Source organism: Sander lucioperca, chromosome 1 (genome assembly GCF_008315115.2).
Source record: "Sander lucioperca isolate FBNREF2018 chromosome 1, SLUC_FBN_1.2, whole genome shotgun sequence".
Lineage (NCBI taxonomy): Eukaryota > Metazoa > Chordata > Actinopteri > Perciformes > Percidae > Sander > Sander lucioperca.
The window spans coordinates 49,936,605-49,961,005 of record NC_050173.1 but is presented as its reverse complement, the minus strand read 5'-3'; the positions used below and the strand labels follow the sequence as shown (position 1 = coordinate 49,961,005).

General features: G+C 41.3%; 1 protein-coding gene across 1 annotated transcript in view; it reads right to left on the bottom strand.

Annotated features, from left to right (window-relative positions):
* Positions 1–24,401, bottom strand: part of tenm1 (teneurin transmembrane protein 1) — a 189,658-nt gene that overhangs the window by 62,922 nt on the left and 102,335 nt on the right. Inside the window, exons 9-18 of the mRNA XM_031280063.2 lie at positions 20,729–20,830; positions 19,208–19,402; positions 16,981–17,181; positions 14,876–15,061; positions 14,679–14,708; positions 14,423–14,569; positions 11,509–11,743; positions 10,129–10,248; positions 9,769–10,030; positions 8,029–8,314 (exon numbers count right to left, since the gene is read on the bottom strand). Of these exons, the coding sequence (XP_031135923.1) occupies positions 8,029–8,314; positions 9,769–10,030; positions 10,129–10,248; positions 11,509–11,743; positions 14,423–14,569; positions 14,679–14,708; positions 14,876–15,061; positions 16,981–17,181; positions 19,208–19,402; positions 20,729–20,830 (1,764 nt within the window). The remainder of the gene's footprint in view (positions 1–8,028; positions 8,315–9,768; positions 10,031–10,128; positions 10,249–11,508; positions 11,744–14,422; positions 14,570–14,678; positions 14,709–14,875; positions 15,062–16,980; positions 17,182–19,207; positions 19,403–20,728; positions 20,831–24,401) is intronic.

Genomic DNA, 24,401 nt, shown 5'->3' with positions numbered 1-24,401 from the left:
TGCGAGTGAATTGATGGGCACCCAAGGGAAACTGGGGAGCAAAGCCAGCATAAAGCAGTCCCTCCAGGATTTCGCGATGTCGTAATCGCGCCAATTCACGCGAATTCAACCAATCACCGCGAATTTGGTGCGACTCGCAATTTTGACCAATCACCGCAACTTTTCTGCAAATTTGACCAATAACCTGAAGTTTCCCGCGACTTCAACCAATCCCAGCAGTCCCACGTGCCGTCAGTATGTGACTCTGAGAGCCAATGACCAAGCGGGAGTGAGAATGGCCACGGGTTGATCATTTCCTTGTTTCTGATGAAGACGAGATGTGTGTGTGACTCGAACATCTCACATTTACCAACAAAACGTACAGAGAAAGACCGTGTAAAACATTTCAGACCGTCCTGCCAACCTGTATACATTTTAACATTAATGTACGCTGTAACGTTTTTTCTCTCTAAAGTCACTGAAAGCTGCTGCTATTTCAATCCTGTTGGCTCTCTGCAGTGGGTGGGGCTGCTCAGTTCCCTCCGTGACTGAAGCGCGTGCGCACACAAACACACAAACACACACACACACACACGGTGGATGCAGGAAAAACTGGACATGAGACGACACGATGACCTACATTGAGGACAGCTGTGCTCGTTATTGTAAGTGCAATGATAAGTTAAAGTCCAATAAGTACTTTATCAAACCGTATGAATGTGTGTCCCAGGCCAGGATAGGTAATTAACTAACAATGGAAAGATCAACAAGCCACTGACACATATGTTCAAATTTGATTCATTCAATAAAGTATTTTTTTGTCTTAAATCCACCAGCCATTTTCATATTATACCAACATTTGCAGCATCCTGAGCCTTTTTGGTAAGGTTACTAGGAAATCTCAGCCCAGTATTCTCCCCAAAACAAGTTTCCTTTTTATTTTTTAAAGAACAATAAAAAAAAAAAAAAAATCGCAACTTTTTTTGCAACTTTCACTGTCTCCCGCAACTTCATTGCAACAAACATACAAAAGACATCGCAACTCTTATCGCAACTTTTTACAAAAGCTCCCGCAAAATCAGGCATTTTGGACCGCAACTATCTCTAAAAAAGGCCGCGAAATCCTGGAGGGAGTGATAAAGACCAGTAGAGATGTTGGAATACATAAGTAGGAGCGCTCACATTATGAACAAATTCAGAAGTCCTCTTTAAGAGAAACTCTCGGCAGGCACACAGGGCCAACTTAAATCTCCAACTCAATGGTACAATCGATAAAGTGATTGGGGAGGGAAGATAATATGTAATTTGGGACACTGGGGATTGTGAAACAGAAAAAGAAACCGTATAGTGTTGGAGCAAAGTTCTTAGTCCAGAAACTATCCCTTAAGTACATTCAAAGGTTCATTTGTTTCAATTTTGTGTGTCTTCAGCTCTGATAGGCTTGTGATCTTGAGTTTCCGAAGGACAGAAACAGAACTGAGAGGCACTGAGTTTGAAGTAAAATTCACGTGTCTTAGAATGTAACATATTTTAGTACTGTGTAATTTCTGACCCTTGAAGTCACATTGCACCCCCCTTGAAGAACCTGTTTCATGGCCTGGAAACCAATCCATCCTTATGAAAATGCATCAAAGGTTGCCATAAATACATTGCCGTCAGCAGGGACATTGTTCCGTTTCAAAAATGAAATTAATAATAACTACAATAAAACTGATTTCATTTGAGGAACAAGGCTTTTCCAGGACAAAACGGGCAAAGCAATCTCAAAGGGAAAGTGTCGGTGTTTTGAGAACTGCTTCACAACCGAATATGACTGTGGCTTTATTACAAGAAACGACACATCAGAACGCGTATACACACTCTCTCACAAACTATACGCATGCACACTATAGTACATAAATGCACACTCAATATCTCACAGGTGAAAGCTTTCATTCCCCTCTGTTGAAGCCTCGGGCAATGTGCTCACCCTAGCAAACAGAGCATGATCTCCCTTTCTCTTGTTCTCTCTGGTGATGTGTGAGCTCATGGAGTGTGTGCAGACGCATGCACGTGTTGCCGGATGTGTGTGTGTGTCTGTGTTAGCCTGTGTCGTTGTGGAAACAAAGCACCAGCGTCCTTTTGCGCGGGAAGGGGACGGAGGGGTCTGTAGGGGCTGCAGCCTCTAGTAAAAGAAAAATATGGTCAATTTGAAAAATAAACTGCTTTTCTACTAAAGTATCCTGATGTGACTGCATGCCTTTACCTTAGCTAAAAGTTTAAAAGGAGCTGGTCAACCCTAACTGGCCATAGCAAAATAACGGTGCAAAAAATAATATAAAATTGCATATTTCCTAAATTAAAGAAGGCTCTATGGAAAACAGGGACACAGCATCCAGTAGTGAGAGTGAGGCTGCATGTTAGCTGTACATGCCCAGGCACATTGATGCAGAATATACACAGGTTTTTACACTGCTTGGTTGATTTTATCCTGTAAATCCAGTGTTACCTTATTTTGTTGAAAAGGAATCATTGGGTGCTATGTTGGTATCTTGGTGACTAGCGGCCGTGAATCACAGTGGGAGGAGAGGCGCGGTAGAGGGTGTGGCGATGCCAATCAAGCGGCGCGCTTGATGCCAAGACTGAGTGTGCCTCACGTTCAGAGCAGGTCGACAGCTCAGCGTACTTGTGTTCCATAATATTTTGGTCACTTTATTTGTCAAAACACATCCATATACTGTCATCTTCTCTGAGAGCCCACAAACCGATTTGTTGATGTTTTGTAAGTTGTTCCACTTTTATTTTTTTTCCACCCAGCTGACATGTGATCATGTGCAGAATAATGATTAATGAGTGATTCTTACCCCCCTCTGTCCTCAGAGACAGTTAGTGACATGTACTGAAAGCCTTTCCTTTACTTTGGTAATTTGAAAAATAAACTGGTTTTCTACTACTGGTATTCTGATGTAAACTTGCATATGTCTTAACTTAAAGAAGGCTCTATGGAAAAGAGGGCTGTCTTTACAGTCATCTGAGGGCAGCAGGTACCTGCTCCATCTGCAGTCTCTAACGGGAGTGATGTTACACAGACCAGCTGGTTTTGTAAAACAAGCATCAGACTGTTGCAAAATAACCACAGAAACCGCCGTGATTATGTGCACATCAAACTTGTCGTTATGATGAATTATTCCACAGTTTGTACTGCAAATCAACAGGTGTGCTGGAGCCTGACACACTCATACAGTTCCATGAAATATTGAGGATAATTCTCCGCTCTTAACTCCCTCAGGACGGTCCATTCCTCCTTGATTCCAAACACGTTGTAACCGGGGTAACAGCTGCCTGCCTCATTTCTTTTTTATGAGTATGTTTGTAATTATAATACAGGCTGACCTGCAGCTGTGATGAGCAACATGATATGATGGAGATCATATTATTGCGGTGTCCCAGAAACAAAAGACCATTATTTTTAAAATTGAAAATGTATTTGTGGATCATTACCAGGATCATGATTATGTGGCAATACAAAGATTAAAGAGGTAACAAATATATTGTTGCAAGATATTAGTTTTGCAAACGATTTCAGGAAAAAAACATGCAAACACCTAGACTACATATTAAATTATACTTTTATTTTGTTTATGGCACTACTGTACAGTGGTATTTAACTGGAGAGGTTTTGTATAGATCATTGTGATGATAAAATTGCGCAGTATTACGCACAGAAAACATAGTGACCATCGGATTATTAACATGTCCACAAAAGTGAATCCAATGCTCTTATATAGGCAGTATATTTGAGCTGCTGTATTCATATACAGCAGGAGAATATTTATATATTCAGAAAGTCTGCAGGTCCCAGACATCAATAAGTTTCCTCTGAGGAAAAAATTTCTACAGGATTCTCAAACTTTCAGTGCATCATGACAGGGAGAGCTCTGTGTTAAAAGGGGATGAAAGCATGTATGAATATGATTGGCCATGATTGTCACAGCCTCTAATGCGCCCACCTATAATGTATGATAATGTGTTCTTTCTGATGCCACCCCGTGGCCAAGAGCACCACAGGAGCCTGGCCACGAAATTACCAAAAGTGCAATTGGCACGCTCCTGATGGGCAGGGCGCACTTGACTGTGATCTGGGCACTGCTGGGTTCATGAAAAATAAGCCCTTGGTGTCCTCTTGTGCGCACAGAGCAACAACAAACCCACCATTGGAAAAAAATATCTAATATTTATGCTGCCTTAATATTATTTCCACGGAAATTTCAGACTTTACCATAGAGAATGTACTACATCTGTCAGTTGCTTCTTCTATCTATCAGGGTAAAACATGGGTTGTTAAGAGAGAACAAGGGAGTGCAGGGGACGGAACAGAAGCAACAGGGGCGATCAGAGAGAATGGAGGAAATAACAAGCAGGGAAGAAAAGAGAGTTGAGTAGAGGACAGAAACACAGGAAACAGTGAGGGTAGAGGAAGATAGGAGGCGAGGGAAGGGGGTAAGAAGGGCAGGGGGGAGGTGGTTCGGCAAAGCAGGTCAAATAAAATAAATAAAAAAAACAGGATCATAGGAATTGAGAAAAGGTGAAAGATCAGGAGAGAGCTAGAGCAGATGACATGCAGCTCTAACAGATAAGGAGAGGAGGGGATGGATCAGGAGGAGAGAGCCTTGGAGAAATGCAATCTTTGTACGAGACCATACACTCGAGTGGACAAAGCTTCTGGTATGCCTGCGATATCTCAGTGCTTATGGAAAGCTCTCTCTCGCAGCTCCACTGTTTGTATACAACCTTCCAACACAGAAAGTGGAAACGTTATCTCTCAAATTACCAATAGAAAGTTCAAAAGTTAGAGCCTCGATTGCATCTATAAAATAGCTGTTTTGGCCATAATGAACCAAGAGGGCAATAAAACTGACAGTTATATATCCAGTGTATTTTTTTTTTCGCAGGTGAGAGAGGACATTGGGGAACAAGAGACAATAGGCCACATTCATGAAAACTTCCATTGCACATATTCATATTTTTCTCCATAGAGCCAGTTCTGTCAAAATGGTTCAGAACTGCCATTTCCCTGCCACTGCAGATTATATCATTACTGCCAGTTACTCTGCAGTACATTTGTCGAGCCAACTGCCTTTCCTTTCTCTCTTCTCACTACACCTCTAGTCTTCTCTGCTGTGTGAAGGTCTTGGAAAGGTGGTACAGAGTCTAAACTGCTCGCTGTTTGCAGGATCCACTTCCCATTGTGTTTATTACATGTTTTGAATTTCCTGACTAATGCTATCTTTTTACCTTTGCAGTTATCAAACCACTTTTATAGAAACTAACCTATTTATTGCAATAATTATGTATTATCAGGCAATCTGCATCTTTAATTTGCCAGCGGGAGACTGTCCATTAACAATCGGTTGATTACCTACCGAATGGTTAATCATTTACAATGTGACTTGCAATCAGGATTTTGTGCAAACCACAATACAGCCGCTCAAAGACCTTAAAGTTAACAGGAAGCATGCTACACCTTCTGCTCTATTATTGTTGTATTTGAGTTTTTCAGTGTTGATCAAAACATTTTATTTCAAAGGGTTGAAACATGATAGCCCTTCTTTTCTATGTATTTATTTGGTTTGCATCTGTCAGCAATTTTTTGTCTGGAAAAACTATGCGACTATGCTGTAAAAATATATTGGAGTGTCTCAATTCGGATACTTCCCTGAGTACTGTTATAATATCAGTTTAGTGTCTTTTGAGTAGTTAGCTGATAGGGCAAGTGCTGACAGCTGTGTGGGATGAGATTCATTCAGGAGATTGTCTCCGGCTGAATATAATGACGCTGATGGCTGCAAACCACACGTTTCCACACGGAGAACACTGTCGAAGACAAAGAAGCTGAAAGACTATTCTTGTTTTCCCACAAAACTACTTTTGTAAATACACCTTTTAAAACCTGGACTACAATAAGAAGGAAGAGCGGACCGGCCGGCGAGGATGCCGGCGAGGACGCCGACGAAGCATGCGAGGCAGCGGACCCGGAGCGACGCCGTGGTTACCGAAGCAAGCAGCCATCTTCAGACGTGAAACCATGCAGTGCTTGGGTGAGTCAGTTAAACACAGCACAACCCCTCTAGAAGTAGGAAAGACATGCACTCATACAGGCAACACGCAGGGAACAGTCGGGCTGGACGATTAATCAAAATTCTGAAGCTGTTATCAACGTTTTTTTTCCCATGACGATAATTTCGATAATTTTTATAAAACTGAAATGTGACTTTTTTCACAAGACATTTTCAAGCAATGTGTGCTTTCATTTCAATTTTATACATTTTCAATAAATAGCGTTTTCTACAATTATTTTAAAATCACAACAATAAGCACTTTTGAATTAGAAAAAATAATTCACCTTTAATATTTGAGCCTATTTATAGTACAAACCTTGCCAATGAACTATGAGGACAAAAAAAACCGAATCACAATTTTTTAAAATTATCGTTCATTTATTGTTATTGAGGTAAAATGTGATTTTAGATCATATGGTGCAGCCCTAGGAGACAGGGATGTTACCGGCTAGGCTAGCTTGGCTTTGAAACAGTACACTGTGTACACTATATACTCACTTGTGTAGTGCGTACATTTTTACAGGGTAGTGTTGTCTGAAATTGCGCATGACCATTATGCACTGACCAGAAATGACTACATATTTTTTTAATGGTAAATTGCAGCCGGGCCGCCATCTATTGTCACCTGACGAATATATACCAGCTTGTTTTCTCAACATCTGACTACAGTATAGTGGTACTTATTGAAAAAAACAAATTACATTTGTATAGTTTGGTTTTCGCCGTGTCAATCACAACCGCTTTCAAGGCAAGGCAAGGCAAATTTATTTGGATAGCACATTTCAGCAGCGGTGCAATTCAATGTGCTTTACATAAAACAATAAAACACAGTTAGAAATCAATACAAGTTAATACAAAATTAAAAATAGTTAATACAAAATGAAAAGCATTTCATACAAAATTAAAACAGTTAGTCAAAAACAGATTAAATACAGGAATAAAAGAATGAAATTCCCAATACAGTGCAGTGCAATGAATTAAACAAAGGCAGTATCGAAAAGAAAGGTCTTCAGCCTTGATTTAAAAGAGCTGAGTGTAGGTGCCGATCTACAGTTCACCGGAAGTTCCAGATACGTGGAGCATAGAAACTGAACGCTGCTTCCCCCTTTTTTGTTGTGATTCTGGCGATGGCAAGCAGACCTGTCCCTGATGATCTTAGAGGCCTCTGCGGTTCGTAGTTAACAAGTAAATCCGAAAGGTAATTTGGCCCTAAACCATTTAGCGACTTGTAAACCAGCAGAAGAATTTTGAAATCTATTCTTTGGGGTATAGGAAGCCAGTGTAGAGATTTCAGAATTGGAGTGATGTGATCCGCTTTCCTTGTGTTGAATATTGTTATGTATTATGTATGGCTTTCAGCTTCCTCGCCCGCCATATTCACAAGTTTGAAAATATGTTGGTGCTCCCAAAGCTTCTGCTACGTAGCAAAGATGGCGAGCGTTGAGAGTAGTGTCCAGCATTCCAAAAACTCAACGTTTCGACCGTTTTGAGTGCAGCATCCGCCCTATTTTAAGAAATAGTTAAATATTTTGAAAAGTATGCTTATTAGTTTTCTTGTTGAGAGTTAAATGAGAAGATTGATACCACTCTCGTGTCTGTGTGATGAAATATGCAGCGAGAGCAAGGAAAAGATTAGCTTAGCTGAGCAGACTAAGACTGCAAACAGGGAAGTTCAAAGTTCGCACCATTAACATCTCTCAAAGCTTGATAATTACTTATTAACACGTTACATTTTGTATGTTTAGTCCGACCACAAACAGAAATGTGAAAAGAGAGAGGACAGAGAACAAGTGGATGGATGGCATGGGAACCATGTTAACTGCACAGGGTCAGTGTCTAAGACCCTGAGACTACCAGGACGCCCCAGATGCTTTCCTATTATTCTCTTATTTAAGATAGGAATAAGAAAACATTTGGAATGAGACCCATTGTATTTTTATATTCTACTTACCAGTTGCATAAGTGAGGCCCCAGACCTCCTGGCCATACACGTCAGTCTTGTTCCAGACCAGCCTGTGGACCAGGCCTGGCCCAGCGGGATACCAGCGCTGGTACAACCTCCCCTGGACCGATGCACGGACATGCACCTTGGACAGACCGCCGAGCAGGGAGATGGGGGACAGTGGAGAGGGAGGTGTGAGGAGGATTCTTAGCAGCGAGAGGTAGCCTGCAGCACGAGTGCTCAAATAGCTCAGCTTCAAAAAGGCTCCAGGGATCGAAACTTCTTCCTGCACCGCCTAAGCAGAACAAGACAGAGAGCAGAGTAAGAAATACACGTGACGGAAAGAGGAGAAATCAGGGAATATTATAAGAAAGAAAGGTGTTCATTACTTGGCAAGAAATGGCTTACAAAGTAAGATGCAGTGAGTCCACCAAATATGTGTTAAAAGCTGTGTTAAAATGATAACATTTTCAAAAGGAACATTTTTATCGAAGAATGACAAGATATCTGTCTATACCATGAGGGTTTTCTTTTAAAGACAATGTATAAAAAATGCTTGTACATACCTTTCAGACTAGCAAATAAAAAACCAAGCTCATCTCTCTGATAAACAGTGAACTAGCTGCTGCAGCAGACATTTATACCTCAACCATAATATTTCTCTTGGCTAAAATCAAATATTGAGTCAGTGATTACCTGAAATAGAATACCTTTATTATCATTGCACAACATTGTACAATGAAATTAAGAAGCAAACCTGACGGTGCATTCGCACATATCAAACAGTAATTTAAAATAGAGAAAAACAAAAATATATACTATAAATAAAAGATATGTATAAGTTGTGACCTATAAAACAGTAAAATAGCTGAGATATTGCACATTCGCTGAGTTGTAGTGGCCATGTACAAGTAATAATTTGGGAATAAATACATACAAAAGGAATACATAAAGGTACAAATCAAATTATCTCTAACACTATTATCTCTGACACACTTTCATCAAAAGTCTAAAGGCTTTGATTCCATTTCTTAACAAAGGTGAACACAGTGGGTGTTACTAAGCTCACTGCGAACACTAAGTACTGTTCTTTTCAATTACTTGCTTGCTGCCTGTTTGTCCTGAGGTGTTATTCGTCATGAGGATAAAATGTTCCTTTATTGATGATCTGTTCCTTTCCAATCTCATCGAATTTTCTTACATGAGCTTGAACTTGTGCAGGCGATGTGTTGAGGATATGAATGATACTATTTTGAAGCAAAAACATCACGTTCCTCTGCCACAAAAGGATCGCGTGACCATGGCACATATCGGATACGACATTTTCTACATTTTCTATCACATGTCCAGATAACAACTTTCTGTGTACCGCGAGTTGAGTTGGAACTGAAATGAGGTCAGGTTGAGGTTTTGGTCACTGTAAAAAAAAAAAAACTTCTTGGGAGTCATGTTGGAGGGTAAATATATAATCACCAGTCTGACCTCCACATCTGACTTTCAGCCACCTAATTTGCTTTTGCGGTGGGGAAGTATAAGGATGGAGTACAAATTTCCATTTTGCTCATTCCTTATTTGCATGATGCAAATACGACTCAAGCTAAATTTGCAAAATCCTGTGAGGCCAGGCTGGTTTGTTGCTGAGCTGTAACAAATTGAGTTCTTACTGCCTGTCATCTGAAGACCTGAAGCAGTGCATTGTTACATGTTATATAGATGTTCTGGTTGTAGTCACAGTAACTAGTTTGGTACCTGTAGCTCAGGTACTGCTGGCCCCTTCTCTGCACATGCTCCTGTGTATCTGGGAAGTGGGTATGGCAGGACCAGCGGGTAGGGACTCAAAACACTCCTGATGTCACATTTAGGAGGTTGAGTTTCCTCCCTGGACATGGTCACCTGATCCAGAACCAGGAAGTTGTTGTTTGGCGTCCAGATGGTACGCGTCTGTGGCAGGAAGGGTGGGCGCTGGAACATCAGGGTCATAGACATCGCGCCCAACGTCACCAGGTCAAAACTAGAGTTTAAAACGAAATTAAGACAGAATAAGATTGGAGCAAGGGAAATAAAAAATTAAAAAAAAACATTGTGTATTGTGTGTGTGGATGTCTCTACCTTCCATCCTGCCTACTGATAGTGTAACCATACTCCGGATGCTGCGGGAAGGTGATGTTGACTCCAACCAGAGGAGAGCCGTCCTGCAACACGACGCTACCTCGAATCACAGCTACCCGACTGGAAGAGCAAAAGAGAAGCAGAGAGAGAGAGAGAAAAAGCAAGAGATACACAATGAAAGGGAGATATGGCAGGTTTACAATGATTGAGAACATAATGATTGTTTGAAGAGAGAGGCATATATTTGGCCAAACGACCTTGTGCTCGTAGAAAAAACAACTGCATTTAGTCTGCTCAGTGCAATTCCTTTCTTTAGCGCGGAGAGATTTGCCAGAGATTGCCAGAATACAAAGACCATAAATATAGCTTCAACCACAGTTAAACCTTTCCACACCGTCATATAAAAAACACAACTTCAACATCATGTTTATATTACAGTGACAGTGGTACCTGGAGCAGAAAGGGCTGTGGTATTCTTTAAATAGACCTTAAACTATTTGTCACATCCAGACTAGATTTTGAAATATGCATCTTGATTTTGCAGGTAAAGTGTGAAATACACTGCCTAAATCAGGAATAATCGTTCAACTGGTCAAATGAAGACAGATTAGGACAGACACATGTGTTCTACACACACACACACACACACACACACACACACACACACACACACACACACACACTGATGGAGCCTATCTGTTACTCCAGAAGAGGGATAAATGAAGGATGGTGAGGTGTCTCCGGGTGGCTGCATTGCCCAGTTTGTTACTCCTGTTCTGAAAGCTGCCATCGATTTCCCTTCTGAAAAAACTGCCACATAATTAATTTATTTGTTTATTCCACAAGTGAACCGGGGTAGGGCATTTTTCAGAGAGGCATCACTTCTTGTTTTCCAAACTGAACTTTCTAGGTCATCATCTTTGCAGATAGATGTATTTCCTCTCTTAGATGGCACTGAGAGGTCACTGAAAAATTAATGGGGACACCTTTATGACTGGTGTAACTGAATGACATTAATATGTAACAAACAAATACTCTCTGTAGTTGTAGCCTGACACTGATACACAAGGAGGATGCACTGCCGTGTGCCTGCTCCAGAGGAAAACAGATCACTAGGAGATGTGTGTGTGCACACAGGCACGTGAACACATGAAAAGCCTCATTTACATGCAAACGCACAACACCAATTAAACAAATAATGGCCAATGGACGATTCAATGCATTAATTCAGATGTATATTACTTCATTATCTACTACTCATCTCTTTCTGTATTCTATATGGGAAGGCAACTCAAGGACACAGACACACAAAACAAACACATGAAAGGTTTTCGCATGCACACACAGATCCAGGCAAACAAAGAGTATACAAGCACATACCTGGTATCAAAGGGCACGTCTCCAGGGAGAGTGTGTGTGGCCGCCTTGCCAAGGAGGAAGCGTATGCGGTGGTAGAAGCTGTGAGTGTGTGTGTTGGTGGGCGAGGGGGGTGCGGTTGGGGGCAGCGGGCTCTGCTGCAACAGGGCCAAGGGGTCGGCCGAGCCGTGACACAGAGGGTCAGAGCTGCAGCTCAGCTGCTCGCAACAGTCGGGGTCCACGCAGTCCATGAGGCCATCTGAAATGGACAGGAAGTTTAAAATGTATAAAATAAAACACTTTAAATAAAATGCACACACAAAGAGCCTTACAGTATGTGAGGAGTTGGTTGTTTAGGTGGTACTTGAATTTACACAGTTAATATACAGTAAGCGAGACATTAACATCTTTATTGTGCATAGTTAATAAAGGCTTCAAGAGATTTAAGTGACGAAGGTGCTGAGCACACATTTCTATTCTTAAAGGCCAAGGTACTGTATATATCCGCAGTGGAAAGACATGAAGAACACACCATAAAACCTAAGACCTGCCAAGAAATAATTTTCACTCAGAAACTCTACTGGAGTAATCCAATCTACAACAATGAACTGCACATGTATCATCATTATCACGAGTTTCAATCAAATGAGATTAATTTGGGGCCATCACTGTACAATTATAGCCGTCTATTGTTATAAATTAGACCTGAAGCACCAGTATTATTTGAATGCGATCCATAAAAGTCCGGCGTAAACAATGAGCCGCAGATACAAACCAAGGCGGCAGGTAATAGGAGCCAGGCTGGCATTTGTGTTTCCTATTTCAAGCCTGTTCCTGAAAAGGCAGGAAGCAGTGCTGACATTTAAATGCATCTGACCACAGACCAGAGAGCGAAAGGCCAACGATATTCTATTATAACCTCCTCCTACAAAGGTAGCATAGTACAATGGTTGATTTCCATAAGATTCAATACTTCAACTTGAAAGCACACTATTAATTGAAAATCTAGTATCACTGTCATTAAAAAGGACACATATTTGTAGCTTACTGTGCAGGCATGGCTGTTTACCATTACACACAAAGAAGAAGCACAGTAAAAATGTAGATGTGAAACATGTAATACATATAAATATGTATGATTTCACAGCCTAGTGTGTGAAAAAAATGCGAAGGAAGAACAATACATGTGCTCCTCTCTCCCATCCAGGCAGAATAATTGAAACTCTTTCTCTTCAGAGTTCCTCTTTATTCTCTGATTACTTGTGATAGCATCTTTCCATCTCTGTCTATCTTCAGAGACAAAAAGATTGCCGCGAGAGAAGGCTATGAGAGCCTACGGTATATCTGCCAATTAAAGGAGATGGTTGAATTGTATGGTAGAAAATTATTGTATCTCAAAAGCTGTGCAGAGAGGTGTGAGGATAGAAAGATAAGTGTAAGTGTAAGTGGTCACCATAGGCTTCGTTAGTGAGCCTTTTTTCACAACGGTTTGATACCTACAATACAGAAACTTCATCATATGGCATTATAATACCATATAATGCCATACAGTATGTACATTGCTTTTTGCATATGGTGCAATTTACTGTAGTGTAGAGAAACCTGTCCCTTCCTCCACCCACCCACAAGTCGGTGAACTGACCATTTGAAAAGAGGCAAAATAAGAAAAGGTTCACTTTGTTTAAGCTGTGACTAAATTAGGGGTTAAAACGCTCATGCGTAAATGTATTACATGCACAGTGTGACAGTCCTTTATGTCTTTAACACCACAGATGAAAACATCCATTAATAACAAAAGATAATTAGAACAATGACATAATCCATTAATACGATACAAAAACCATCAGTGCCTACACTGTTGGCAGGCCACGGTTCAGCTATGACTTGTTTCCTTTATACAGACCCTATTTTATAGTCCACAGGACATTGTGTTATTGTATAGCTCTGTTAGGCTATAATCCAGGGTAAGGACCTGTAATTCATGTTTTAAGCAGCCATCTGACTGACTTTCTGAAGTGTTGGCTCAGTCAGTCATGCAGCTTTGGTAAACAATGTGCAGGAAAAAAAGGTTACATTGCAGCTATCAGCACTCCGCACCAGCCGAAAAAAAGGCCTATAAAAAAGTATGTGAGTGTTTGAGGTTTCCCACTGCTGTGTGCACTGATTCAAACAAGACTCATCACAAAAGACAGAACCATGCAAAAAAAAAACAGGAAGCTTTTTCTCCAAACAAATGAGACACTTGCTTGTTTGAAATGATGGATTACAACACCAGCTCAATGGGCTTGTCCATAACAGATTTTTATTGTTTTAAAATGAATGGGCACATTTGATGCAAGGTAATATTGCACTATATTTTTATATTTTTTATTTTTATATAAAACCTGTTATTATGGATTGGATAACAGGAATGAAATGGCGAGAAAATGATTGCAATGAGCAGAGCTCTCGCTTCTGCTGAAATATTCTTTTCTTGTCTCTTCACCTGAGGATAGAACAACACAGCAACAAGGGTGAGCAACACACACTTCTCATCTGTCACCAAACATCTCATAACCAAAGAAGCAGAAATCTATTCTGCATGGTTTGCTGTATTTAGACTTGAGAAAACTTCTCAGGAGTGCCTTTTATCCAAGCAGGTGGTATGCTTATTAGACATTTAGCTGTGATAAGAGGAAAAACAGACATACACACTGCGCACAAATGGGCACATACACACACAAATACGTATTCAATATAATAATGACCAGCGGGACTCTACAGGAATCTTAACAGGATTGGGACAGCACAGAGGGATGCAGGGAAGGAACAATGAGGCAGATCTTTTCGGCAGGAGAAACAGGAGAAGTAATGGAATGGACAATCTGCCACAAAGACAGAAATTAAAGAGGTAAGAAAGAGAAAAAGTGATGGATAATGATAGATGTTAGAATGTCACCTCCGTCGTTGTCTGTTCCATCACTGCAGTCAGTTTCCATGACAACGCTGCATCCAGGCCCACTCCATCCGGCCTGGCAGACGCAGCGCCAGCCGCTCTGCTCTAGGGTACAGCGCCCATGCCCGCTGCACAGCCCTGGGCAACCGTCTGAAAAGGTGTGTCAAACACACACACACACACACACACATTTTTGGCATTTGTCAGCGTTTTGGAGGAGCACAATATGAAATGTTAATCTTAAATAAAGATAAATTACCTTTCACAACGACGTCCAAATCATGAGTAACTGTTAGAGGGTAAAGGGCGAGAATTGAGTAAGAGAAAGCAATTATAAATGGAAATTATTCCAACAAAAGTGTAAATTTTTTATCCTTTTAATCATACTGATCAAAATATCACAAGGAATAATTAAACACACACACACACACACACACACACACACACACAGCTCACCAATGTTACAGTGCTCTCCTTCCCAGCCAGGCTGGCAGATGCAGGTCCCGTCGTGGCACTGGCCGTGTTCTTCACAGCGAGGATGGCACGCTCTCTGGTCGCACGCAGCGCCAATCCAACCCTCCCCGCACTGGCACCGGCCCTCTGAGCAAACACCATGGCTGCCACATGGCACCGGGCACAGCTCTGCCGAACAGGTGGGTGGGGATACGCGTGTGAAAAAAGCGTGTAAGTGTGAGAGGAAGAGAGAAGGAGAGGGAGGGGAGCAGATGGAGTAATTGAGTGTTGGAAGAAAAGAAAGGGTAAAAGAAGCACAGGGGACATGGAGAGCGAAAAAAAAAGTTACAAAATCTGAATTGGGGGTGAGCCACTGGATATAGGTGAGAGAAAAAACTAGCGATAGAAGTGGACTAAAAAGTCTTCTTTCTGACAATACATAATCTTCCCACCTCTAATAGCTGAGCTCCCTGAAGGAGAGGAAGGGTGAATAGACTGATAATAACAGCCAAATGATTCTTATTTGCACCGCATATTTCAACTACAGGGACTCCAATTCAGCTCTATTATTTTTGTCTGACATTTTATCAGATTTGGTGGGTATGTTAATACCCTGTTTTTCTCCATCTCTCATCTTTGTCTCTGTTAGCTTTCTACCTTCAGTATCCCTTTCCCTCCCTCTAGCTTGTAACATCCCTTTTAAAAGTCTTCCCTCCTCCTTTTGTCAATTTCCTTTTCTCTGCGCTTGTCACCATCTCTCTCTCTCTCTCTCTCTCTCTCTCTCTCTCTCTCTCTGCAGAAGCAAAGTCTCATCCATCAGTAAAGAGAGCAAAGTGCTAGAGGCACACAAAGACTACTTATCCAGCTGCAGTAAAAAGTTATTTCAATTTAAATATACATAGCATGGAGAGGGAGAAAAAAGTGGATTAAAGTTGGAGAGTTTTTCAGCTCTCTATTAGAATTACATTAGCTTAGCCATGCCTCACCAAGACCAGGATGTAGAATTGTTGGGTCCTGTTGATTAAAAGCCCGGCAGGTATAGAGAGAGGCCGCTCATATCTCAGATATTCAGCCACGGTCTATCATTATCATGGGCTATATCACTATAATAAGACATGCATACACCTTAGAGCAGCAGCTAATGCCAATTACCTGCAAATCACTGGTGTTCATGCATGGTAAAGTGGGTCCTTCCCAACACCAGCATTAACTTAGTGTGGTGGAAACAGGGGGAAGTCAGTGCTATAATGGCTATTTTCCTCTCTGTCAGTTTACAGTACACTTCAAGGACAAGGACACTTTTCCTCATTGTGTACCACAGAGTTCTATATAATAGACAATAGAATACACAAGCTTTACTTTTCTCTTTACAATGGCTACCTCGCTGCCTTTTCTTCACTATGACTGCACAATTGCTGTCTATTTAAGCAGGCAGAGGTTACTGACTACAAAAGAACAGAAGTATAGGTAGGTGTAAATGTAAGAAATCTTTCACAACCATATGACAACTATGTAGCATACAGGTAAAGGGTTTGCAGTAAACATCAGCAAGCTTTTAAATGCCAAGCTGAATGTTCCTCAGTGTAGCAGTCGCTTAACGTCCTCGCAGCAGAGTGAGAATACAGAATACTTTTATTTTTTCCTTGCCTGCCTTTTTTTCCTCATTTAGCTCAGGGAAATATGTGTGTGTATGTGTCTGGGTGTGCATGACCATGTGTGCAGAGTATATGTGTGTAACACCATAAATGTGCACTAAAGTGAGTGCTATTGCAAGAAGGGGGGGCGCTCCAAAGTGCTGCCGTCAGAGAGTCATGAGGGGAAATCTCATTTACGACCAGCATGAAGAGAGTGCAAAAAGACACATGCAAACACACACACACACACACACACACACATATATATGCATGCACAGGCACACATACACACACACACACCAGACCCATTTCACAGAGTGGCTCCAATCCATATTTCTTTCTCATGTCTATCAAATCCCCAGAAAATAGTATCTGGCAAACCATGTGTGCTACAAGAACACTGGCAAACTATAGATGTGCAGTTGCAATTGTCTGTGTTTTTTCAGTGGGTGAACAATAATCCTCAGGTTTTACCAGTGTAGCAGTCTGGTCCCGTCCAGTTGGGCTGGCATGCGCAGGTGTCTGACTCAGGGAGATAGGTGCCATGTCCTGAACACTGCTCCTGACAGGCTGGCAGCGGGTCATCACAGCTCACTCCTGCCCAGCCTGCCGAGCACACGCACTCCCCGCGCACGCACACGCCGTGCCCGCCACACTGAGGGTCTATGCAGTCTACTGCAGAGAGAGGAAGGGACAAAAGGAAAAGCAAGAATGACTCAGAGGGTGAAGGAGGAAATGTAAGGGTGGGGGGCCAGCCTCATTATAATCATCAGTTCACCGAGTATGAAAGCAGTGTTCTTTGCATCCCATCCAGGAGTTAACCACCCTAGCTAAAATCCCTGTATCTGTTCCACAACATTACACTTCATAGGACACTTAGAACTGAGGCTTTGATAAGGGGTGAAATGGGTTGCTGTGTGTGTGTGTGTGTGTGTGTGTGTGTGTGTGTGTGTGTGCGTGAGCGTGTGCGTGTGTGTGTTAGTGTGTGTAATTACAGCCCTAAGCGCCGAGCCAAAGCTCAGCACAGTTCAGCTCGGCTCAGCTCGGCTCTGCCGCTCAAGGTCAAACACCTGATGTAGTCTCTGCAGGCCGCGATCCTGGAGGCAACAGCAGGGCGGACTTTGGGACAGATGTGCCATCAGGTTATCGTCAAGTGTAACATCATAATTGTTTTAGATATCATGGCTTTGTTTGTTTTTGCTAATTTATTGGGTGGTTTTACAATGGACAGATGCAAAGGGGGAGGATATGACAACGGCCTGCGGCTGGTTCCCTCTACAACTGTAATTGAGGGGCCTCAGTTACCTGCATCATTTATACTACTTATAGGTTGATGCCTTGTCTACAATAATATAACAGTATATGACAAATATAAAGCATAGACATACAATGATTTGCTATTTTCAGTTGCTTAGAAATGCTATCATGTGGCATGTGAGTGGTAGTAATAGAAATGGCAGTACTAATAATAGTATAGTTAGTTTAGCTAGTACAGCTTTTATGGAGAAAAAAAAGTTTATTTATAGATTTTATTGCCTATATGTCCTAAGCTTTTCAACACAAACAATGTGTATATGAATGGATGGAGTAGAGTTATAGTGATAAGCCTATCAGAACCATGTAATAGGACATTCTTTGCTTCAGCACTGTCAGAAAACAGTGTATTGATCATTATTATTATTTTCTTTTTTTCTGGTTTCCAGTTCTTGCCACCAGGGTTCTCAGCATTCTTTGAGTGGTGTAAAGATAAAGTATAATATATAGTATATCTACATACATAGCTCTGCACTACCTGAACTCTGTTTTAACAGCCTATTTGTTAACATTTTGCTAAATCTGCACCATGAAAGGTCATGCTGAATTAGCTACCAGCAGTTCCATGGACGTAGAGACATCTAGGGATAGATCCGATTATCGACCCTGGGCGATTAACGGGCCGTTTTTTGGCAGTTTGCAGATTTTCTGTATCAGCGTTTATTTGCCTGATAATAATAATAATAAAGTTAATTAATTAAAAAGTGCGCTACTTTGGCTTCGCAACAGCTCTGTGTCTGTCCCTCTGCTTCGGTTTCACTCACCACTGAGTCTGACTTAATGCCCCGCCCACAATACTATCGGACTATCTTTTTCTGTGGATTACGTTGAAAGTTTCAAATGTACTAAATAATTGCTTAAGGCATTAAAACAAAGTTTTGTGTTAGAGTTTTTAACATTGCAAGATCTTAATTTTGACTTAAAGATTTTCATTTTCATTGTAAATGCATATCGGTTCCAAATATCGCTTATCGGTTTCATTAACTACTAATAATCGGTATCGGCCCTGAAAAACAGTATCGGTCAAACCCTAGAGACAACAATCACCCACATTGCTTTTGATACTGTCAAATTATGACACTAACAAATATGTGATTTTGGGCCATATAAATTCAAATTGACTTGACTGATTCAAACACTCCATGGAGCTGACAGGGTCTGCAGAGCCGGGCGATAATTCTTTGTGGGTTTGAAACTACGAGGGACCCCTGTCAAATTACACATAGTCATTTGATCCATTGTCAATATGAAAATATTCATTAGTGCAGCTTTGAATTGAAATAGCAAAATCATTATTTAAAATGTGTATGAGTGGAGCCATCACTGTTGTGCAGAAGTCATATTATGAGGTGTGTTTCTCAACTTTCGAGAGAATAAAACATCTTACCTTGTTCACAGTTAACCCCCTTGTAGGCTGGGCTACATATGCAGATTCCCTGGATGCAGGAGCCATGGTTGGAGCAGGTTGGGTCGATGCAATGACCTTCCTCCACGTTACACTCTGCCCCCTTCCACCCTGCCAGGCACACACACCTTCCTTTCTCATACACGCCGTTACCGCTGCACAACACGGGGCATGAATCTGCAACAGGACAAACACAGATTACACCCACATACTCAGTAGTACACACATGCAAACACACGCACAGAGTGCTGCAGTATATTAGCTAGGAGACCGCAGTAACCTACCGTGAGTGGGGCTACGCTCTCTTATCTCAGCTAGTGTGCGGATTCAGAAAATCCTCAAGCAGCCTCTGTCTCACTCTCTTTCTCTCTCAAACACACACACATACACGCTCATACGTGCGTAGACACACACTCCAGCTTATCCCTCACGCTGTTTCAATTTACTCAAGCACCACCTGAGCCTGGCTACCGCGGCAACCCAGGAATAGTAGAAAATCCCCCCAACGTCACCTCACTCGCTCTGAACAGGCCGTGAAAACAATCGTGAAAACGGAAGATTAGGAAAGAGAGCATTAGGGGTTTATAGAATGAGGGTGAAAGCAGAGCTATCTCCATGCAGAGATGGAGAGCTGTGTAGCTAATGTAATGACAGCCAGGTAGAATAAAGTCAGTGAGTGTCTGATGACGCACTGACAGTTACACCCCCAACTGCCCCTCCACCCCCTCTCTCCTCTTTGGAGGAGGTATGGCAGCGCCAGACGTCAAATGGATTAGAAAGAGGATCCAGAACCAATGCCTGGATAATTTGCAGTGAAGGCCCATGCGTTCATGCGAGCTGGCATGTGTTATGTGTTTGTTTGATCCTTTGTTAAATCTAACACTCTGTACCCCACAGTAATAAATTCACACTTCACTTTTTACAACTCTTGCCAAAACTTGCTGTCTAACTTTTCAAACGCTGAATATTATAACACGAGCAAATGAGCAAGGATAAGAGGAACAAATGAATAAATGATTAGCGTAAATAAATCATAGAATGTGATATTATATCAGCTGTGTCTACACAGTGAGACAGATACAACTACAATCATTTTACAAAGGACAGAGGGAGAGAGAGAATGAGAAACAGTGGCAGAGAGAAAGCAAGTTGGAGAGAGAAGAAACAGGAGCAGAGGTAGAAAAGTTAAAGAGACAGGTAGAGCTGTGACGATGATATGGAAAGGTTGCAGCTGAAGGATGATGTTCTATGTTTTTTTTTTTTTTCATTTAGCTAAACCACAGCTTACCAAATGCGTATTAACGGATGAAAATAGTCCCCTGCACTATTTACACCGTTTTGAATAACCTTATTTATAATAGTGAAACTATACATTTGGACAGGTTTATAAAAAGTGACAGTAGAAGTGATTGGGCTTGAGGCTGAGTGTCAGAGACAGGGTAGAGAGGTCAGAAAGCATTGAGAGACATTGGTGTTTTCATCCTTTATCTGATATCTCTTTACCTTTGGCACAGTCAGGACCCAAGAAGCCAGCGAAGCAGTGGCAGTGTCCAGCCACACACTCTCCGTTTCCATTACAGTCTGTAGAGCAGCCATCCATTGAGTCTACACAACCAAACACACACACACACACACACACACACACACACACACACACACACACACACACACACACACACATTCACAAATCAGACATAAAAGGCAGAGAGAGAAAAAAAAAACGAAACTTGAAAATATTCTACATGTAACTCCATAAGCTGGCATAGCTCTCTGTTATTGAATAAGAGATCTGATAAGCAATGGATGGCTCCCCAGACTCAGGGGCTATATTAGATTAGTCTGATCCAGCTGCTATCACTCTCTGGGGAATGGCCAAGCACTCACTTACACTCAGTAGCACTAAGCACATTATACTGTATTACAGGTTGGAAAACACACTGCGCACAAATTTACAAACATCAAGGCTTAATCAACAAACTGTTTACAAGGGCGCAGTGTGGAACGAGATTGAACAACATAAAATCTGACATTGTGAGTGCATGAGATATTGGAGAATGGCTAATACTGTGTTGCTACAGTCGCTAAACTCTTGGCATTGCCAATATCAATGCAATGCTTGTTCCTACTAGTGCGTTGTCTCATCTGGATACGCGCGTTTCATCATATCCCTCTGTAGGCTATATGCATTTCATCATATTCCGCCATTGGACTTCAATTAGCTGCCTTCCTTTTACCTCCTTCCTTTCCTCCCATTGATATGTCCATCATGTCAGATCTCATTACCCGTGTACAGAGAAAAGATAGATAAAGAGGAGAGAACTTTTATGCTTTTAGAGCATTACATAAGATGGAAGATTCAGGTGGAAAAGAGGCTGGCAGACTCTATCCAAGCTAGATAGAGTAATTAAAATGGGTGTCAAGGATGTCATCCTTTGTTTGACCCTGTGCCATCCTGCTCTGCTCCTCTGAACAGGGATTGACTCCAAAGTCAAACCTCTGCAGTCCCCTGGCTCGCACTGTTCAGGGAGCATGGATGACAAATCCTCCTGTGACATGGCTCGCCCACACGCGCTCACACACATTTACAAACACATGCACGCAAAGTTATTATGTGACACCCCTGCCTTGAGGTGCGTGTGACACATGCTAATGAGACAGGCCCTGCCAGTAGCCGACAGCACAGCGTTATCCTCCACAGCAGCGCGTCACTACAGAAACCAAAGTCATTTTCACCTCCATCACCCGTCAGCGTCACTCTGATGGAAAGAAGGAGTGGCAATCATCTTTTCTCCCACACAGTCAGGAGGACTCAGATCCTTTCTCTGTAAGTGTCTCTTTCTCTCTGGAAAAAAAAAGCTTTGCATACACAACTTCCAATATTGCATCCGGCACCTAACACATGCAGTGAACAAAAACTCATCTGCAAGGTCACGGAGTTCTTTTTAATCCAGAGGAGATGATTGATCAGTCAGAGAGCGCCAGGCTGTAAGAGTAGTGAAATAAGCTCTGTATCTTTCAGGTCAATGTCTCAACAATAAAAATCTCCAGGCAGGTGTGTGTGTGTGTGTGTGTGTGTGTGTGTGTGTGTGTGTGTGTGTGTGTGTGTGTGTGTGTGCGTGTGTGTGTGTGAGCGTGTGTGAGCATCCGTGAGACACCCATTCGGTTCTTTCCACTGACTCAACCCTTTCCAGTTAGAAATCACTCATGCCATAAGTTATTGCAGTTAAATGCTATTATAAAATGGGTGCTTCCAGCCAAGTGATCTGATTGGTCAAATAAGCATTGCAATTGTACTTTATGAGCCTGTAAAGTTTCAGCCATGCTTTACGACCCTTGGGCTTTATAATTTTATGAAAAAATTAAATGGCTGCTCAGCTAACTAGAAGCATCCAGCCGTAAGCTAACCTCTTTTTTTTGTTTATCATCTATTTTGTTAAAACTTCCAGGTATATAGGCTACATGAAACTTTTTCTTACACTTTTGTTGGCCATTGTGTAAAACATATAATATGCAAGAGGATGTTTGATGACAGCTGAAGTGTAGCAATTATTCATAATTAATAGGCCTGCAGGAAGCACCACTCTATGCCTGGGTACAGGCTGAGTAGAATTAAAGAAGATGGGGCTGAAGTGGAGGTGGTGAATCGCAGATATCATTAAGCCGGAGCTTTTTTGGCTCACATGTAAATGCCAATAAAACTCTTTTTCTGCACCTGCTGCTGTTTTTCTGTACAAAATGGAAATCACATAATGATGTCTCTTTTCAAATAAGCAGATGCTCTTCTCACCTTTTCATTCTTCTTTTCCAACATTAATGTGACACATTTATACATTATAGTCAGAATCACAGAGAAGTGACTGTAGAGTATAGTGTATAGACATATCAGCATATATTACGGTACATATATCAGCATTTGGCCGACAATTTTCCGTCCTACTCAGCAGCAGCACCGAGTTAAGTTGTAACGGGATACTCTGTGTGTGTGTGTGTGTGTGGGTGTGTGTGTGTGTGTGTGTGTGTGTGTGTGTGTGTGTGTGTGTGTGTGTGTGTGTAATGGTCTGTGAACAGATGACAGAACATAATGTTTTCTGACCGATACAGATCAACTGACCAGCACATGCAGCTTTGATTGTTCTACCACAACTTACTTCTTTCTTCTTTTTTTACCTTTATCAAGAAGATTATAGTGAGCGTTTTCTGACTCATGTAATCACATACCTCATTACTCTTGCATGCATGTTTAAACTTCAGCACACATGTTTTACATACAATAAGTTCTTGTTATTTTGCACTTTAGCATCATTTCATGTATTGTTTTTATATTCTTTATGTTCTCATATTTTCTATCTTGTCATACTGATATGCTCTATTGATTATATTTTGTTTTATTTATTTATTTTTACGACCGCTATTCTCTTATTTATACTCTGCGTTTCTTTGTTGTATCCAGTTACTCTTTGCTTCGGAAAAGCTGAATTTCCCGAAAGAGATCATCTCATTTCTCCCTCGTCTCCCCATAAACCTCCACTCTGGGCTAAAGCATACCGTGTCTCTTATTAGAATTTATTGTACTGTAACGCAATGGTTTTGATTTTGATTTTGTAACCCTAGTTAGGGGTGTAAATGGCCAGTGAAATGAACTTTGACATCAATCCATTAATATTATTTTCCCCTTTCAAGCCAAATCACTTGATTAATTATTTGGAAAACCTAAGTGGACTAAAGGTGCTATTCTGAGCCCATCTGTTGTGTCTATATTTGTTTTGATTATTGAAGAGGAAAAGGGAAGTTAACTCTTTTTAGACGCTGCCGTTTTCTGTTTAGCTCAAAATATGGGACTCAAAATAGGGCCGGTATATTCCAGACTTTATAGACAGCACGTGTCAACAAATGTTTGACAGCTCTGAAATAAAATCTGTTTTTAGCTGTCGCATTCTGTCAGTCATATAAAAGACTCTGTCAATATGACAATGAAAGATGTCTACAGTACAATGTTTTGGCACTACGGAGCTGTTTACTGATTGGCTTACAACTTGGGCTGTTAGAGGTTGGTGATACACATATTTAGCTTATAAGCATTAAGAAAGCTCGGTGCAGTGTTCTTGATCATTTACTGAAAAACATGAAAACTAAATAAAACATGGCCAGTTAAAGATCAGCACGACTCCCAAAATAG